This window comes from Octodon degus, unplaced genomic scaffold (assembly GCF_000260255.1).
Source record: "Octodon degus isolate 3935 unplaced genomic scaffold, OctDeg1.0 scaffold00005, whole genome shotgun sequence".
Taxonomy (NCBI): Eukaryota; Metazoa; Chordata; class Mammalia; order Rodentia; family Octodontidae; genus Octodon; species Octodon degus.
The window spans coordinates 27,908,932-27,927,187 of NW_004524581.1; the positions used below are offsets into that span (position 1 = coordinate 27,908,932).

Sequence of the window (18,256 nt, forward strand, 5' to 3'; positions counted from 1 at the left end):
GGGCAGGGCTGGTGTGGCATGTGGTGCCCGGGGGTCGAACCGCAGTCCCGTCCATTTCAGTCTTGGTGGCCCCTTGGTTGTCGGCACTTGTTGGCTCTTGTGAGCAGTGCTGCTGTGAGCACTGGTGTGTAGCTGAATGCCTCAGTCCCTGATTGCGATTGCTTTGGATATGTACACAACAGTGGACTTGCTGGGTTATACTGTAATTCTATATTTAGCATTTTGAAGAACTGCCAACCTGTTTTCCAGGATGGCGGCACCCTTTTGCGTTCCTGGCAGCGGTGCAGGGAGATTCCAATTTCTATACATCTTCCCCAACGTTTGTTATTTTCCCTTGTTGAGATAGCAGCCAGTCTAATAGATATGAAGGGAAATCTCATTGTGGTTCTGACTCACATTTTCCTGCTGCCCACTGATGCTGAACAATTTTTCATGTGCTTGTTGGCCATTTGTCTACTTTTCTTTGCAGAAATTTCTATTTAAGACCTTTCCCATCTTATTTCTTTTAATGCTTTTTTTTTAATTTAAGAAATTGAATCATTTGCTCTGTAGAACTTTCTGTGTTCTAGACTTTTTTCTAGCATTCTGGTAATATGATTTATTATACCTCAGTCCACTAAATTTCCTGTAAATTATAAGTCGATCTGGAGGCTTGATTCAGTTCAGGTTTAATTTCTTTTTCTTTTTTCCCGTCAAATAGTTTGTAGAGCACCCCGTATGTTCACTATTGCATCAAAAGGGCCATAATACCAGGTAGTTACCCTTTTAGAGATATTAAAATTGATTATTGAGTTCAAGTGTAATCGCTGTTCATTTAAGGCTTTAGTAGCTTTGGCTAGTGCTCTGTTCATTCATTTTACTGGAGTCTCATACCATCCGTATTCTGACTGGAGCATGTGTGGTTAACGTCTTTGTATAAAGAAGAGATTTCCCACTACTAGGAACTTCGAAGATAATAATTGAGTCTAATTTTTGTTATTTTGTAAAGAGAATACAAAATAGTAATAAAAATTACAAACGATACAGAATTTCAGTGAACAAAATAATGTGAGGACCGGGGAGATAGCTCAGAAGAATAAGTGCTTGCCTAGTAAGCGCAGGGTCCTGAGTTCAATCCCCGGTACTGAAAAAAAAAAAAAGTAATTCAACAGTATTGCATAGTGTTGTTTTTAATTAGTTGTTCATATTACCAGATATACAGAAGCAAAATTCAAAAACAAAGCAAAAAGAAAGTTATAAAAATTAAGAAGAGAAAAAAGGAAGAAAATTAAAAAGAAAACAAAAAAATTAAGCCTCAGCTGCTCCTTTCCATATACCAGCAGAAATCCACAGTTCAATTATCCGAACCCTCCTGCTTACATACATAGATATATCTCTTTCCCCCACTCCCTCTGTCCTGTCCTTCTTATCTCAGTAATTCCTTCCTTTTGCACAGGTTCATTCCCTTTCCCAGTATCTATTGTACCCTTCAGATTCCGTGTTCTCTTTTGGGTTCTTACACTAAGAAGACAACATGATATTTGCACATGTGGGTCTGATTTATTTCACTTAAGAGTATGGTCTCTGATTGCATCCATTTTCTGATAAAAGCCTCAAATTTATCCAGTTTTATAGTTAAATAATAATCCATTGTGTAAAAATAGAGTTTAATTTTTAAAAAATGTCACTATGAATTTATGGATTTTTGTGGACTTGGAGGACAAATCCCCTGCAGTCCTATTCTTTCTCGTGCTCAGGATTCCAATGTTGGTCCAGTGAAATCCTTCTGGCTGGCTTCTGTGTTTTTTCACATAATTTTAGTTGTCTGTGAAGGCTTTCTTTCTATATATATATATATATATATATGTATATATATGTATATATATATATGTATATATATATATACGCATACATATATATTGACCAATCTGAGTCTTAAGTTATTTATTTAGGTCATCTCTTGCACAAGCAAAAGGATGGAAGATCAGTATGATGGTCACCATTTGATACAAGTAAGGAAGGTGAGCTTAAGGTCCCGTACGCATTTCTGGTCTGAGTGCAGAGTAATGGTCCAAGTCAGAGCAATGCTGCCTGGTGCCTGGGTAATGATGGTCCAGGTTCTCTTCATTCATCTTCATAGCCAGTCAGAAGTGGATTCACATGAGAGTTGTGGAACACAGTATCCATCTCCCCAAGGAAAAGGCTTGGTCCTGGTGCAGAGGTGGGGGTAGGCGATGAACTCGGGTCTCTCCTCCTCTCCCTGGTGCGACTTCAGGAAAACATTCAGCACACTCGCTCCTACCCCCGGAGTGCCATGAAAAAGGTGAGGGCCTTCCACATGCAAGCTGAGCCTTCTCCACCGTGGGCGCCACTGACATAGGCTGCCCCACCTGCAGGTGGGTCTGTCCTAGCAGCTGAGAAACCCAGGACATGGCTACCGCTGCCACCACCGTTTTGGTCCTGGACCCTTTTTTCTATAACCGCTGGGTACCGCAAACTCATTTCCTCCTTCCTGGAGTCCCCAGAATCTTTCTTCCTTCCAGTTGTACGGGTGAAAATAACATTGGAAGTCACAGTCTTGTGCTAGGAAAGGATCCATATTTAACTCTTAGACATTTCTTACATTATTTCTCCTGTATAATTAAGTAATGCAATGCAGTGAAGGGGGTACCACTTCTGGAGCTGACAAATTGAAGCATTATTTTCTTCCTACTTTAACAAATTGCTTTCTCTTCTCAATATAGTTACATTATTATTTTCAGTTAAACAGTAAGTATCCGTAGTGGCAGTGTGTTACTATGCCTATGTAAATCTCAGTCAATACAGAGTTGCTTAGTGTATACTCAATAGTTCTTTTTCTATACAACAATGAAATTTTTTCTGCTGTTTCACATCATCTCCTGTTTTATAGATCCTTTTAAAAACACTATTGTATCACAGTCTCATCCTTCCTCTCCAAGAGACTTCCCTTTGGAACCCTCTCAATCCCTCTTTCAGCCTGGATTGGTTACACAGCAATTGACCCATCAGCTGCAAACCATTCACCTGGGACTTCCCCTGCCTGCTGTGTTCCCTGCATCCTGGCATCCCAGCATCGCAGCATCCCTGCATCCTGGCATCCCTGCATCCCAGCATCATTGCATCCTGGCATCCTAGAATCCCTGTATCCAGGCATCCCATCATCCCATTCTTCTGTAGAAGCAAGAGTCCTTCAAATTGCATTGATCATTTCTCAACAATTGAATTTTTCCAAAGACATGACCCTTCTCCTGCCTGGGGTGATTTCCTGCCTGCCTCTTTCTTCTCACCACTTCTAGAAATTGACTATATGTGCTTCATAGCAGGCCTCACCCATCTACACAGTACAAAGGAATAGGGGAATTTCCTGTCTTTTTGTCTCGCTTATAATGAATCATCTTCTTGTAGTAGGTATTTATAACTATTTTGACACTAGTTATTGGGCAAGGGAAGCGCATGCTATTGAAGAGCATTTGCTTTGAATACACAAGTCAGTAAGAGCTCTTATGTGCATAGAAAGAGAAACACATCGCACAAAGGAACAAAACTGAGATAAGCTGAGTGTGACCGAGTATGCACGTGGTGTTTGTATTAGTGGCACAGCAGAAGAAAGTGCTATTACTAGGCGAGTCTCAATGCTGGCAGACAAGGGCAGGAGGCTCAATTTTGAAGAGCACCTTTGCCATTCAATATGCCACAGTCACTGCCCGGGAGGGATTTAAGGTTCTACAAGCCTACCATCTGACAGGTCATTGTAGCAGACAAAATATGATTTGAAAGGCAGGACACGTGAGGTAACACTGCGGGCAGAAATCAGATTTGGGAACATGGCATGCGTGACCCTGATCTGTTGGGATGAGGTTAATTTGGGCCAAATGGTGGTTTCAGATCATATTTACAAAACAGAGATGCTGCTCAAAGCAAGGAGGGCGTGGGAAAGAAAGACGTCACCACTCTGTTCTCTAGCCTGTCTTCCTCTGGTACCTCATATTGAGGGACACGCGAGGAGCAGCTGGAGTCCCAGCAGCCAGCTTCCGTCTCCAGGGAGGAGGGCAGGAGAGAGAAAGGGCTAGCCAGGAGGGCAGCCGGTATGTCTGGAAAGGCGGTCCTGACAGAGTAGCAGGTATTACTTGCAGGTTTCTAAGTTAAAACCATGCAGGTATTTCCCCCAATTACGTTGCGGGCTCCTTCTGTAGCCATCTTTCCTTCTTTCTGGTTCCGTGGAGACCATGTCTACTTCTTCAAAATCACAGCCCTCCAAATGGGCGGCAGATTCCACGCCTTCTTGCCTTCCTGCTGACCGGGCCACGCCGGACTTCCTCTCTGTCTTCTGTTTGCACTCTGCTAGATCCCTCCTGCCAGTAGTCTAGCATGCTTTCACCTTCTCCTTAACAAAAAATACCATCTCCCCGCAATCTCTTTTTGCTTTTCCATATCCTCATACATGCTTGCTTCCTGTCTCCATCTTCTATTAATTTTTCTTCCCTAATTTCTGGCTCAAATTATTTCTGGCATTAATTACTATTTTTTAACAGCTGTCTTGAGATGAAGTTCACACACCACGCAACTCAAACATCTGAACCATACCACTTAATGGTTTTTAGTATGGTCACAAGGTGGTACAACTATTACCACAGTCGATTATAGAACATTTTTGTTATCCCCAAAGAAACCCTACACCTATCAGCAACCGTGCTCATTTCCTCTCTACTCTCCCAGCTCTAAGCCAACTACTGACCTAGTTTTAGCCTCTATTGATTTGTCTGTTCTGGACATCTCATTCAAATGGAATCATACAACATGTGGTCTTTTGTAACTGGCTTCTTTCACTTATTGTTTTCGAAGTTCATTCAGTGTCATATGTATCAGAATGTCCTTTTATGTGTTATCAATAATACATTGACTATTATGGATTACTGGACTCTTTTAGAGTCTTTTACTGAGTTAACACACCTATAATATTCAAATGATGGAACTAAACAAAAGGGATATATAAATGAATGTCCATTTTGTATCTGTGTATTCAAAATGGTTAGGATAGATATATAGTTACATTCTCTTAATGAATAGAGGGATTTGTTGTAATAGTGTTTGTAAATAGGATATCATGTCTGCATCTTTTATAGCAAGTAACCACTAGGAAGAGAGTATGCAATGTGTTAATTATTGAAACTGTCCTACCAATTTGGTTTGAAACTGTCTCATTGCTATTTGTCTGTCAATAAAATTATGGAAAAAATTAAAAAATAATGCAAGTAAAAAAATAATACATTGACAGGTTATAGTACATCTTAGTTATCTACTTAGCTGATACCTATTGGGGCTGGTTGTTCTCTTTGAGTGTTATATGAATAATGTTGTTGCATTACATGTACACATTTTTTTTTAATCTTTTTTGAGACAGGGTCTCACTATACAGGTCAGGCTGGCCTTGAGCTCACTTTGTAGCCCAGATTGGCTTCAAACTCACAGTAGTCCTCCTGCCTCCACCTCCTGTGTGCTGGATTTACAAGTGTACACCACTATGCCTGTCTGTCTGTCTGTCTGTCTTTCTTTCTTTCTTTCTTTCTTTCTTTCTTTCTTTCTTTCTTCCTTTCTTTCTCTTTTGTACACAATCAGGCCCAGCCCGATTTCATTTTTTGAGGTGGATATTCAGTTCCCGTGGCACCAATTGTTGAATCTCATTAAGGTTATTATTATACAATATGAGAAATGTACATAAGAATGTATGTGGCATTCTCCCATTCATTTTTGTAAATTTTTTTAGAGGATTACTATTTTGTTGTCATTGTTGAAGTTCCTGGAGGTGACAGGGGAGTCCTAAGATAAACATCCATACTCAGCCTGCCACACTTAACTCTGGTTCTGTCACTAGATAGGGTCTGAGAAGATTCTCCAGAAAGGAGATGGGGACCTCAAATCACCCATGGAGTCAGTTTAACCCTTATCATCAAAAAAGCATCTCAGGAGGTGTCAGTGAGGAGCAAAGGCAATTTATTAGGTGAATTAGAGAGAGAAAAGAAGAGACTTCAGCTTGAGCAGCTAAAGGGGGCACAACGTTGATGGAGAGGTTAAGACTGGTTCAATAACATAGCAATGGGACTAGCTTTTAGGGCATCACCTGGGGCCTGGAAAGGGCTGGGGCTGGTACTTTTCCTTGGGTCATGAGTATGGCATTATTTTAGAGACTTTTTCCTCCTGTTTTAGGGGATTTCTTCCATGTAGGCTCTAATTGGTGACTGTTCTCACCTTGGAGAGATCTTGGCGTCCCGCTGTAGTTACAGAGTACCTGGTCCTTGCAGTCAGACAGGAGGATAAGCGGAGGGCACAATCCAAGCATTGTTAGCGAAGGAAGATGGAGAAAAAGAGGTGTCTACACTTTTGTGGGACTCTCTGCCCCTTGTCCCCAGGACCACCTCTGTCCTACTTCAGTTCTGTTCTTAGAAGATTTCCTGGCAGGGGGAGCATATAAACATAGCCTCCAGTCCAGCAACATCCACTGTAGTGTCCACTCTGTTGACGTTCATTTCTCTTCTAGCAGAAGTGGCTCCAGCCACCATTTCTGTTCAAGGGCTCAGCCCTGTGCTGAGTAAATCAAAAGGGATAAATGAGGAGATGGTGAAGCTGGGTCAGAAGAGCTGGTGGGGATGGAAAGGGTGAGAGAACGTCTTCGGGTAGGAAGAGGCACGCTGCTTCCCTTGGACTGAAGACAAAAGGGAGTAGGTTCATATTCAGATGAGGTAGGCAAAAAAGGAAGGTATAGGGACATGGGAATGTGGGGCCTCTCCAAGCTTGTTGGGGACCAGCCAGCACGGACAGTCTCAGGTTCCTCCACAGACGTTTTCTTGCAGGCCCAAGTTGCTGCCTGCCTTCCCTCCACTCTTCTTTCAACATACGTAGGGACTGGTAGCTGTGATCCAAGATGTCTTCAATTTTATAAGCTAGTTTTGTTCTCTGAATTTGACTAGCTCTCATCTTCTTCCTAAAACCTTTGCTGACTACTAGAAGAAGTTAGAAGGGCAAGGGCAGGCTTTTTGAACCAGACAAAGCTGATTTGAAGCCCCAGTCCTTGCCAACTGTTGTGTGATCTGGGAAAATTCTTTATTTTTCTCTGAGCCTCGGTTTTTCAATCTGTGAAACTATCCCAAAAGAATGTGATTGAATTAATAAAATTAGTTGAGGAACATTTAAACTCTTGTTGCCTGGCATACAACATCACACTCATTTGAAACCTCTATCTCATTGAAATCTTAAAGTGACATTTGGGCTGGTCCTTTAAAGCCATGTATCTCATTTTCAATTTAAGACGAAATCTTTCCACTCTCCATCTGTCTTTCTGATCGTGTCAGGCACGACACGATCAAAGAGTTTGGATTTCCTTCTTTCTCCTTTATTTCAGAAGCTATGCTTTTAGCCACTGGCAATTTCAGATGTGAAACCCTGGGCACCTGTACCTTATTTACTTTTTCTTTGTGGTGTCAGCATCAAACCTGGGACTGTGAGTGTGCTACTCCTCAAAGTAGCTGTGCCCCCAGGGCCTTTAGTTATTTTCACGTGAAATCAATTGTAGTTTTATAAATTAAAGTTTTATTTGCAATTTTCAGTGTTTAGGCATCTCAAAGTTAATAGCCATTTCTTTATTCCATAGACGTACACAAAAGAATGGGCTGATATTATAAATCACAAGAGCAGGCACGTGGAGGAAGCCGTCAAAGAACTTATACTAATATTTGAGCAAATTTATGAAGTTAAGAACACTGGAGAAAAGGCGAAACCATCACCAGGTAATTTCCCTGGTCAACGCGCGAGTTCCAAGGGGCACAGATACTTCTCTATAGTGGGTGGCAAAATCCCAGATGCCAAGGAGGAGCACAGGTGTTCAGCGGGAATCGCGTTCCTGCTCCTGTGACCAGTGAGCTCTTTGGTCCTTTAGGAGTTAGTAGGAACCCTTTTGAAATCCAGGTTCTGAAGTCAAATGGAAGCCAGTCTTGCCAGCAGGCCTGCTTATGTTAACTTTTTGGGGCACAGCCTCAGTGCACCCAGCAAGAGCAGCACCTGTACTTTTCATGAATTTGGAAAACCTCACTTGAGTGAGACTGTGTTGAAAGGCATTTTCCCTCCTAGACCCTCCTCTGAATGGAATAAACCTTGCATTCCTACTTTGACCCATTTTGGGGCTCAGAGTATAGGGCACAGGGGCCTGGTAGAGCGGTGTGTTCCCAAGGAAGCAGAGATCGTGCCCCTTTAATTAAAGAACACCCTAGAAAGTGTTATGTCCTAACTAACTTCTGACTTGGCCAAAACACTCATTGTCCTCGTTCAGTTTTCTTGTCTAGGAAAAAGGGAAAATCTCTCCTTTCACCATTTGTCTTGAGACAAATCTATGACAAGGCACATGATTAAAGTGGCTGAAATAATTTTAATCCTTTCCTTCTGATTTCAGTCTCATTTTTTCCCAAGAAAGTTCAATGTTGAGATAATTTCAGTAAACATGTTTCTAATGAGCCCAAGAGAAAAGCTGCTGAATTTGGTTCTTCCTTATCAGTGGCAGGGATTTTTTTTTTTTTTGTACTGGGGATTGAACTCAGGACCCTGCACTTGCCAGGCAGGTGCATATTCTACTGAACTATCTCCCTGGCCCCCAGTGGCAGAGAATTTTAATAAGTGATTTTCCATTTCTTTCTTTATTTTTAAAATTTTTGAGACAGGGTCTCACTTTGAAGTACAGGCTGGCCTCAAACTCAGTGACCCTCCTGCTTCAGCTTCCCAAGTGCAGGGATTACAGGCGTGCGCCAACACACCTGGCTAGGAAGTGATTTTCAAGTAGGGGAGTTTGTTTGCTTCTTGGTTTCTAAACTACAGTTTAAGAACCTGAGATTTTCATTTTTGCTCAGATTGTTGTCCTAGCTCTTTAGACTCCTTGAATAAACTTCAAGGGAAAACTTGTATTTGAAGGTTTGTTTTCAAACTCTAAGAACTGATAAAGTTAGGAATTTGTAGTTGAAGGTTTTACTTGTTAGTGTTAGAAGCAGATGTGTTCGCCACTCATGAGCCCTGTTTGCCTGAATTCCCACCCTTCTGACCACCCCTCTGCGGGGTTTTGCGTGAGGCAGGTGGCTGGTGGGCCGGTGGACTAGAGGCAAGCTTGGTTAGCTAATTACCAACACCTCTGAAGTAGGGCGCAAGTGAGGGACTGGCTGTTTGGAATAAGAGGTGAACTTTGCAGTCAAGAGGAGATCGTGTGTAAAGGACACTGTAAGAAGGAAAAGGCAGGGAGGTGCTGCCTGGAGCATTGGCTCTCAGTAGAGCTGAGGGAGGATTCAGGATTTTAGCTCCCTGAACACATCTGGCAACATCTGGAGATGTTTTTGGCTGTCACACAGTGTGTGTGTGTGTGTGTGTGTGTGTGTGTGTGTGTTGGGGGGGCGCTGTACTGGCTTCCAGTGGGTAGGGCCTAGGATGCTACTCAGTGTCTTACAGGACAGAGCTCAACACAAATCATCCAGCCCCACAATTACCCGTGGACCCCCAGCACTATGTCAGTAGTGGCCAGGAGGAGAAAGTGCCTCGAATGAGTATGGACAGCATGTTTTCTCAGCTCTTAGGGATTTTCACTTAGTTCAATTAGCTTTTATTTTTCTTTATTTATTTATTTTTGTTTTGTTTTGTTTTTGTATTTTAGCACAAGGTCTAACAGGGTCTCACTATGTAGATCGAACTTGTAGTGATCTGTCTGTGTTCAGCATCCCAAAGAGCTGGAATTACAGGCATGTGGCTCAATTATCTTTTATTAAAAGTATCAGAAACCAAAAAACACCAGCTCATTAAGTCAGAAAACTCAGTAGAGGGCCTGGAATATAGCTCAGTGGTGAAGTTCATTGGTGCAATGCCTGCCTGGCAAGCACAAGGTCCTGAGTTCGATTCCCAGTACTTCCCCACCCCCCAAAAAGAAAGCCTGCCAGATAGCTCAGCAGATCAAAGCACCTACTTAGGCAGGCACAGGGACTGGGGTTTGAACCCTGACAGCACATGCTGTGCTACCCTCCCCAGGGCCTGCTGAGACAGCAAATGAGACTGGGTGTGGTGGCGCAAGCCTGTGGTCCCAGCTTTTGGGAGGTGGAAACAGGAGGATCACTACGAGTCCGATCTGTGTAGTAAGACCCTATAGACCTTGTACTAAAAAAAAGAAAAAGAAATCCCAACAGAAGTCCAGCTAATTTAAAAATGTAATATGTAGAATCCTTTTAATGTATCAATAAATTTAATTTAAAAACCCTTTAAAAATTTTTATGAATTCCTGATACTAAGACAGAGTATATCTACAGAATGTGTTTCTTAGAGGGATGATGATTCTATTGGGAAGAATGTTTTAAATTGAATTCAAGGATGACTCCTATATGAACAAATGCAAAATAAAGTGAAGATAAAATTAAAAAAAAATTTAAGTAAGAGCTTTTTAAAAAGGAACTTCCCAAGAAGGTTTAGCCATTGAGAATAAACTTCACACTAAAAATATACATGGTATTTCTTTTTATCTACAGAACACCAGAAACATGTTGTTTTTGGAAATGAAGCAGAAGACGGTGACAACGCTGATTATGACACTGATGTGAATGTGGATGATGCTAATGATAAAGAAGATGAATTTAAAAAGGTATTTATTGTGAAACAACCCGGGGCAGTTTCACAGAAGGGAGACTAAAGATTGTGGACAATCCTTACAGGTGCATCCTCCAGGCAGTTCTGCGATGAATCTGTGTCTAATGTATAACAGAACCCAGAAAATCAAATTTTTAGCTTCACACTGTAGGATCGGGCAGATCTGGATCATGCCGCTGTGTCCCTAGCGTGTCCTCCTGCATCTTCAGCTTCTGATGCGATTCTATTGCTTACAGCTTACCTCCTACCACCCGCATCGTGAGCGGCTGTGAGTCCTCACACAGTAACTGCGGCTTCCGCGAGGGCAGCTCCAGTCCAGGTGACTCAGAGCGGAGGACTTTGTGTTCAGTCGCTGCACGTAGCGGAGTGATCTGTGTTGCAAGTCCTGATTTTGATTCCCTTGGAGCCCAGGGATGTGTATTTTAGATTAGCACTGCCAACAAACTGTGGCCTCTGCTTTCAAGAAACCCCGGATGGGCGGGCGGTGCTGAAATGAGTTGGAAAGCTGGCACGGGGCGCTCTTTCGTGCCCACCTCCTTTTCATTCTTTTCCTGTTTCACTTACTGCTGCACAGGTTAATACAGTTTTGGAAATAAACAAGGCGCATTTGTTCTGTTTTCATTTTCCCCTTCTTGCTCAGGCATGGTATTGCCAGCTGATTGGGAAGAACTTTCCTGCAGTCTAGAGCCTAACCTTAGCCCTCCCTGCCTCAGGAAGCAGGCAGCCGGGATGCGGCCGGGCAGGGCCCGCTGCACCCAGGGAGTGCGTGCACCTCTGAGCCCTTGCCTTTCCACTCGGGCTGGGTCCGGAGCAAGACTGAGCAAGCTTCTCTGGGTGCGGTCACCTGGAGCTGCATCCCTGTAGTCACCTCTGTCTCAGCACCAAGCTGCCAGGAAGGTCTCTGTAACTTATAATCTGATCATGTCAGTGCCTGTCATTTAGCTTGATATGTATGTCTTGCTTCGTTCTTTAACTCTTCCGACCCAACTGAACCTGGATCTCCTTTGAAACTTCCAAGGGTCAAGGTCCCCAGTAGTGAGGAACAGAGGCCAGAACATGGCCCTGGCTGTGTGGCTCTCTGGGGCTTGGCCTGGTGGTGTGACTCAGTGGAAGAGCACCTGCCTACTAGCATGGGCAAAGCCCTGAATTCCACATCTGGAAACACAAAAAAAGGGGACAGGAAAGATGTTGGGGCCTCCGCCTGCTGGCTCAGTGCCTGTTCTATGTGCTGACCAATAAGCTCGTAAACTCCTCTTGTGGGAAGGAAGGGCATGGAGAGAAGATCAAGCCGTGGTGCAGGGTTAGATGGTTCACCGTGTAGCTCTGTTTCCCCGCCCCGTGAGTTCCTTGAGGACCAGAGATTCATCCTCCTGTGCTCAGACCCCCAGGCAGGCCCTGATAGTTGCCCCACGCTTGAAGTGCTTTGGTGTCATCAGGTTCATTGTTGAATGTTATTTATTTGTATCCAACTTTTATCCTCAAACAGGTTCTCTAATGATCTACCATGCTAGCATAGAAAATGTGAAAAAAAAAAACCCAAATTTTATAACATAAACAGACATGCAGTGTAGAAGGATATTAAAAACACAGCTTGGCCGTAGATTGTTTTCCCTAGAGTAATTCCTTCCATAAATAAGACCTTATTTTTCAAATACAATCCATAACTCATTGTAGATCACTGAGAAAGTTAATAACATATTTTTAAAAAAGCTAGACTACAGTTTTTTGGTAGTTCTTCATCGTCCCTGATTACAAGAAGGATGCTATGGTCAGGTTATGATATTCTTAAATTAACAAATTAGAATGTAAATCACACAAGTAATTAGAACAGCAACAGTCTTCACAATATGACTCAGGCAAATTTTAAATATAAAGTCTATAAAAAGGACTATTGAGGATAGTTTCCAAAACTATATTTAGAAATATAGAGAAATTTAACTCTATTTCCTCCTAATAGAGTTAAATAAACACTCTTTCTAAATCCTGTAAGCAGTATAAGATGTTTTAGGTTTATTTGGTTCCCATAAATTAAAAAACCTGATCACACATGCCTGTAATTCCAGCACTTGGTGGCTGAGGCAGGGGGATTGTTGCGAGTTTGAGACCAGCCTGGGCTACAAAGTGAGCTCAAGGCCAGCCTCAACTGCATAGCAAGACCCTGCCTCTGAAAGACAAAACAAAAAACACTGAACACTTTTGCATAAATTCTTTCAAACTGTCATCTACCCTCAGATTTTTACTATCTTTCACTGTACTCAGAGATTACTCTAATTTTCTCTTAGAAATTTGCCTTTTTGTTGGTTTTAGTAAGTTAACTTAATTGTTGACTATTAAGCAAGCCAGGATTATTTTGAATAAATTACTTTTGAGTTTTGATTTTTGAGTAACTCCTAATTTGGTAGAGAGTTTGTGCAAGTGCATTTCTTACATACTGTCTAAAAAAATACAGACAAGTGACATAGGATTGCATTTATTTCTACAGCGTTATTGAAACAGTATAGTTTATTAGTTCTCACCTTTCACATATCACTTCTATTATTGTGTCTTTGCTTTGGGGATGTTAGAAGTTTATTTTGTATACCAATTTTAACATGGCTTCTTATTGCAGGAATGCAAAGAGGTCTATGCTTTTTTCTCTCATCAATTATTAGACAGTCTTCAAAAAGCTACACGATTATCCTTGGACACAATGAAAAGAAGAATATTTGTTGTGAGGCAAGTCGAAAATATGTCATATTTGTCTGGTAACACTGCCCGTAATGTTGTAATTCCAATTGTATCTCTTGATTAGATTGTTAATTTTAAAATCATAAACTGTAAAATGTAGCACTCATGAAAAGGCTGTCTGAAGACATTTGCATAATGCTACAGTGAGCAAATGACCAGAGACGTTTCTCGCAGCCAGGCCAGGGGTAGGGAGACAGCCAGGCCCCTGGCCAGTGCTCCTGCGGCTCGCCTGAGGACCCAGTGTTGCTCGCTGTCTCCTCCTTATCGCTCCCACTTGCTTCCGTCCCTGCTACACAACTTGTCTGTAGTCGGCCTGTGCTCAGTGCGACGCCTTTGCAGTTATTCTAGGTTGACAGGGTTATTCTCATGTATTTGGAGTATGTGCAGTTTATTCACCTGTTTCACGGGGGACAGTCATCTGGATTATTGCCAGCCTAAGGTGATCTGATAAGGCCTCTGTGGACATACCTGTCACCTGTCTCCTATTGTAGCTGTGAAGAGTGGACTTCAGGGGTCCTAGGGCACCAGAGTGCCTCCGCCTCCCGGGCAGGGCTCAGCATGAGAGTGGCCATAGTGTGGCATCCTTGCAAACGGTACTGTTCAACTAAAAAGTTCTTGCTAACACAAGAAATGGGTGTAAAACAACATCTCATTGGGACTTTGACTCATTTTCCTGGCGATTGATGAGATGGCATATATTTTTGTGTATATATAGCTCATTTTTTTCTCTCTCTTAAAAATGATGAAGATTTTTTTTGGGGGGGGGATCTGTTTTTTTTATTGGAATGGAGTGAGTCATAAATAGTTCAGTGTATTACTTGATTGATAATAATACATTAAATACCACCTTTCAGTTCTGTCTTATTTCCTGTAGTATATTAATTTTCTTTTTTTTTTCTTTGTGGAATTTAAAATTTTTTCAGAAGTATCAATTTTTTGGTTAAGATATTCAGATTTATCAACTGTTTGTAAGTGAGGTGGGATTTTTATGTCTTTTTGAAAAAACTTCTTTCCTACTTTATAATGCCTCCTAAAGGCTTTGTAGTTTTTGTCTTTTATGTTTAGAGATTTAATCCACATGGTATTGATTTTTATGCTTAGGTAGGGTAAAGCTTTTCCACAGTTATTAGTCACCAAGCAAGAGTTGTAGAAAAACCAACACGGGGAGGGAGGGGGGTGTTATTTAAGTTGCACTGAATCCATAGATCAGTTCTCCAGAGAAAAGGCGTGCTTACAAATGTTGAGCCCTTTCCTAACTACTCTGTTGCTATTGTGATTGTGTAATTGTTTGGTTATATATTATGGTCTGTTCTAAAGATTGTGGTATCTACTGCATTTTCAATATTTACACTTGGTCTTAGCCAAAAAGCAGAGAAGTGATTGTATTTTAAATATTTAAATGAATGCTTTTCCCCCATTCTTCAGATACTGTATTATTTTTACCTTGTTAGGTTAGACTTGTTTTGTTTTGTTAATCTTCCTTGGGAAGACAATCTTTTATCTTGTTGAAATCTCAAGCTATTTAGAGTTTTTCCGTGTCTCCAAACAGCATTTTATCTGGAGTGAGTTTTTCTTTCAATTTTCGATTTATTTCTCTCTTTCTTACTCTTAGATTCTTGCACGCCTGTTGAGATTTTAGTGTGTGGGTCCTCTTTGAGCAAGAGGTCTTTCTGTTTTCGTGTTTTTCCTTTTCCCCAGGCCAGGATTTCCGCTTTTGCCTCCAGGTAACCCTCGCGAGGTAGTACAGAACCAGCTCTCAATTGTGCTCAGGTGCTGCCCCCTGGAGAGAGACTGCGGTTATGGCAGGCTCAGCCTGGGGAAAAAACAAGAGGGCGGACTTAGTGTCCTATCAGGGAAGCTGTGGGTTTGCTTCTTTTCCCAGACAGAAGCTTCAGGCAGGAGGTGGACTGTCTTTCTGGTGTTTTGCCTTTGCCCCCCCCAGTGCAGGGAGACACTTGGTTTCTGGCTTTATGCGGTGATCTTGGCAGAAGCTGTCGTGTCTCACACAGAGCACGGTCATTTCCCAAAGCTGCAAGAGCCATCCTGCCTCGTGTCATTGCCCCCACCTGAGAAGCCAGAGCCCTGGCCAGGCTGCTCTGGTGTTTGTGGTCCATTCCTGTTTCATGTCTGGTATTTGAACATCCGCAGATCCTGTGCATCAGCGCATGAGTGTGATGTGTTTGGCACAAAAAACTGTTTCCGAAGAATGAACTCACACTGCCACATTCATTCATGAGTTCTGTAGCACTTAAGTAATTCTTGGAGAGGGACACCCAAGGATAATACCCAAATATCCTTGCTTGTGCGAAATGTTTTTGTTATCCCGGTGCATTGGTGCATACCTATAATCTCAGCGCTCCGGAGGCTGAGGCAGGAGGATTGCTGTGAGATCAGGACCAGGCTGGCCTACAAAGTGAGCTCAAGGCCAGCCTCAACTACATAGTGAGACCCTGTCTCAAAAAAAGTACAAAAAAAAAAATCTTAGTTTCATTCTCATGCACAGATATTAGTTTGGTCTTCCTGAGTACAATCTGTCTCTCTCACATAAATACTATGCTTTTATCTTAGTTTTCAGATGAGAATTCTGCTGCTAAGCAGTTTGTCTCACTCTTCTCTTGTTGCTGGGACAAATACCTGACACCCAAAATGAAGGAAGGAAAGGGTTATTTAGCCCGCAGTCAGTGGAGGTTTCAGTCCACACTCAGCTGGCTCCAAGGCAGGGTGGCACCTGGCAGAGAGCAGCTGTCCAGGGCAGTGGCAAAAAACGAGAGTGAAGAGAGTGGCAGCAAGTCAGGCAGCCAGCCAGCCTCTCTCGGGTCCTTGCACCATAGTGCAGATTCCCTGCTCCAGGGCAGGTGCAGCATCCACACCCACAATAATCAATCACAAACTCCAGAAGCTCCCCAAGACTGCATGAGGCTGTGGGGGACACCTATACACAAACCATAACACAGTTGTTTTGATGTTCGCATACTTTAAAAAAATTATTGAAATTCACAAATTATGTGCTTGAATATAGTCCCCTCCTCAATCTTCTTAGGCATGCGGAATTTTTCTAATGTGAGAAAATAAGTCAGTTAAGATTAAAGAAGCACTTTGTTTAATTTCCTATGCCTATGTAAGGCAAAACACTTGATAGCAAAGTACCTCGGTGCTGAGTTCCTTAGCTTTTCCTTTTCTGGGTTTCCCTATCTATAAAATAGAAATCATAATCACAGGATCTGCTTCATAAAGTTCATTTGAGAGTGAAATGTGCTAATTCACAGAAAAACGGAAAGCACCTGGACTACACTAAACATTCAATAAATGTTACTCATCTTTTTATCCTTTTTCCTTTTCTTTCTTTGTCTTTTTCTTTAAATAATCTCTCTTTGTGTTTTGCCCCTGAAAGCTAGGGGCATTGCTCCCGCTGACCCAGTGACTTGCTAACCGCGCTGCTGCGTGATCCAGGTGCTGCTCACGGCCCCTTCAGCTCAGCTGCTCGTATTCGTGGGAACCCTTTCTGGTTCTCAGACTATGCCCTGTGTCATGTACAGCTCTTCTCGTTCTGTTGATGTGGCTCAAGTATCACAGGGAGGCTACGAATTAGAAGGCTTTTGTTTGCTTGCTTTTAGTTCAAAGAGCTCCTTGCAATAATAGGTTACCTAGAAATCATTAGCCTTGAGTGCTAAAAGTACGGTGTCCCCTTTAGGACCCAGGTGTGTGTATGCATCTTGTGATTCCCACTCACCCCGATCCACTTGTCCTTCCAAGTGGCGGTGTCCATCAGTAACGGCAGTCCTTGCATTCCCAGAGAAAGAGAACGGAACGTTTGCTTTGCTTCATCTAGAACAGGGGTGGCCTTCTGTCGAGGCCTTGATTCCAACAGTCCCCAAGGAGTCATGTGCTAAGGGCTGGGTTGCAAGTGACGGGCTTTGGGAAATGATGGGATCTTAAGGGTTTTCAACTTCGTCATCGGCATGAATGGGATCCTAATTTTGGGGGGCATTACTCAGAAGTGAGTTATGAAAAAGAGTCAATCATAGGCTTGTGACCCTGAGGACTGTGTTCTCTCCCTGGTCCCCAGGCCCTTCTCTCTCTCTCTGCTTCCTGGCTGCTGTGCAGTGTGCCGCGTGGCCCCACCTTGCTTTCCCATCAGGACATTTTGCCTCACCTAAGAGCAGTGCACAGGCCTACCGTGCACTAAAACCTCTGAGCCCGGAAGCCAAAGTAAACCTTTCCTGTATAAGTGGTTATTCTCAGGTGTTTTGTTACCATGATGAAAAACCGACTCACATAAGTCAAAAGAGACGGTGATGGCCCAACCAATTTGCAGCTCTGTAGGTGTTCCCACACGGCTTCATTACTGCATGCGTTACTCTGGGTCTGTGTACAAGTGAGGCTGCTGGTCTACTGAAAGGAGCAGTTCATGCTCAAGCTTTCTTCTTGATTTTTGATCCAATTTTGCATGTTTATAGCTGGTAATCTAAATAACTAATTCGAAGATAGTATTATGTACTACAACAATCGTTGTCAAATTCCTATTATTTTGTTTAGTGAAATTCTGTATTTCTAGTTTTTTCTTCTTTCTTTCTTTCTTTCTTTCTTTCTTTCTTTCTTTCTTTCTTTCCTTGCTTCCTTCCAAACCATTTTGTATTCTCTTTAAAATAAAAAAAATCTGTTTTTGGAAAACTTTGACCACAAACACCCTGTTGAACCTTGTAGAATGTATATATAAAGGTTTATGAAGGTGAGTGCTTTTGTTGATATTCTCACCCCTTATTGTCACAGGGAAGGCTAAGAAAGTCTTTAGTAAATGTTGTTAAATGGTTACAACAGAAAGAGAGAGAGAGAGAGAGAGAGAGAGAGAGAGAGAGAGAGAGAGAGAGAGAGA

At 42.3% G+C, this 18,256-nt stretch overlaps 1 protein-coding gene and 1 pseudogene across 1 annotated transcript in view; one reads left to right on the plus strand and one right to left on the minus strand.

Annotated features, from left to right (window-relative positions):
• Positions 1 to 18,256, plus strand: part of Dnah8 (dynein axonemal heavy chain 8) — a 313,541-nt gene that overhangs the window by 67,781 nt on the left and 227,504 nt on the right. Inside the window, exons 21-23 of the mRNA XM_004624185.2 lie at positions 7,646 to 7,781; positions 10,539 to 10,651; positions 13,265 to 13,371. Coding sequence (XP_004624242.1) covers positions 7,646 to 7,781; positions 10,539 to 10,651; positions 13,265 to 13,371 — 356 coding nt within the window. The remainder of the gene's footprint in view (positions 1 to 7,645; positions 7,782 to 10,538; positions 10,652 to 13,264; positions 13,372 to 18,256) is intronic.
• On the minus strand, positions 2,049 to 4,228 carry LOC105742599 (annotated as a pseudogene).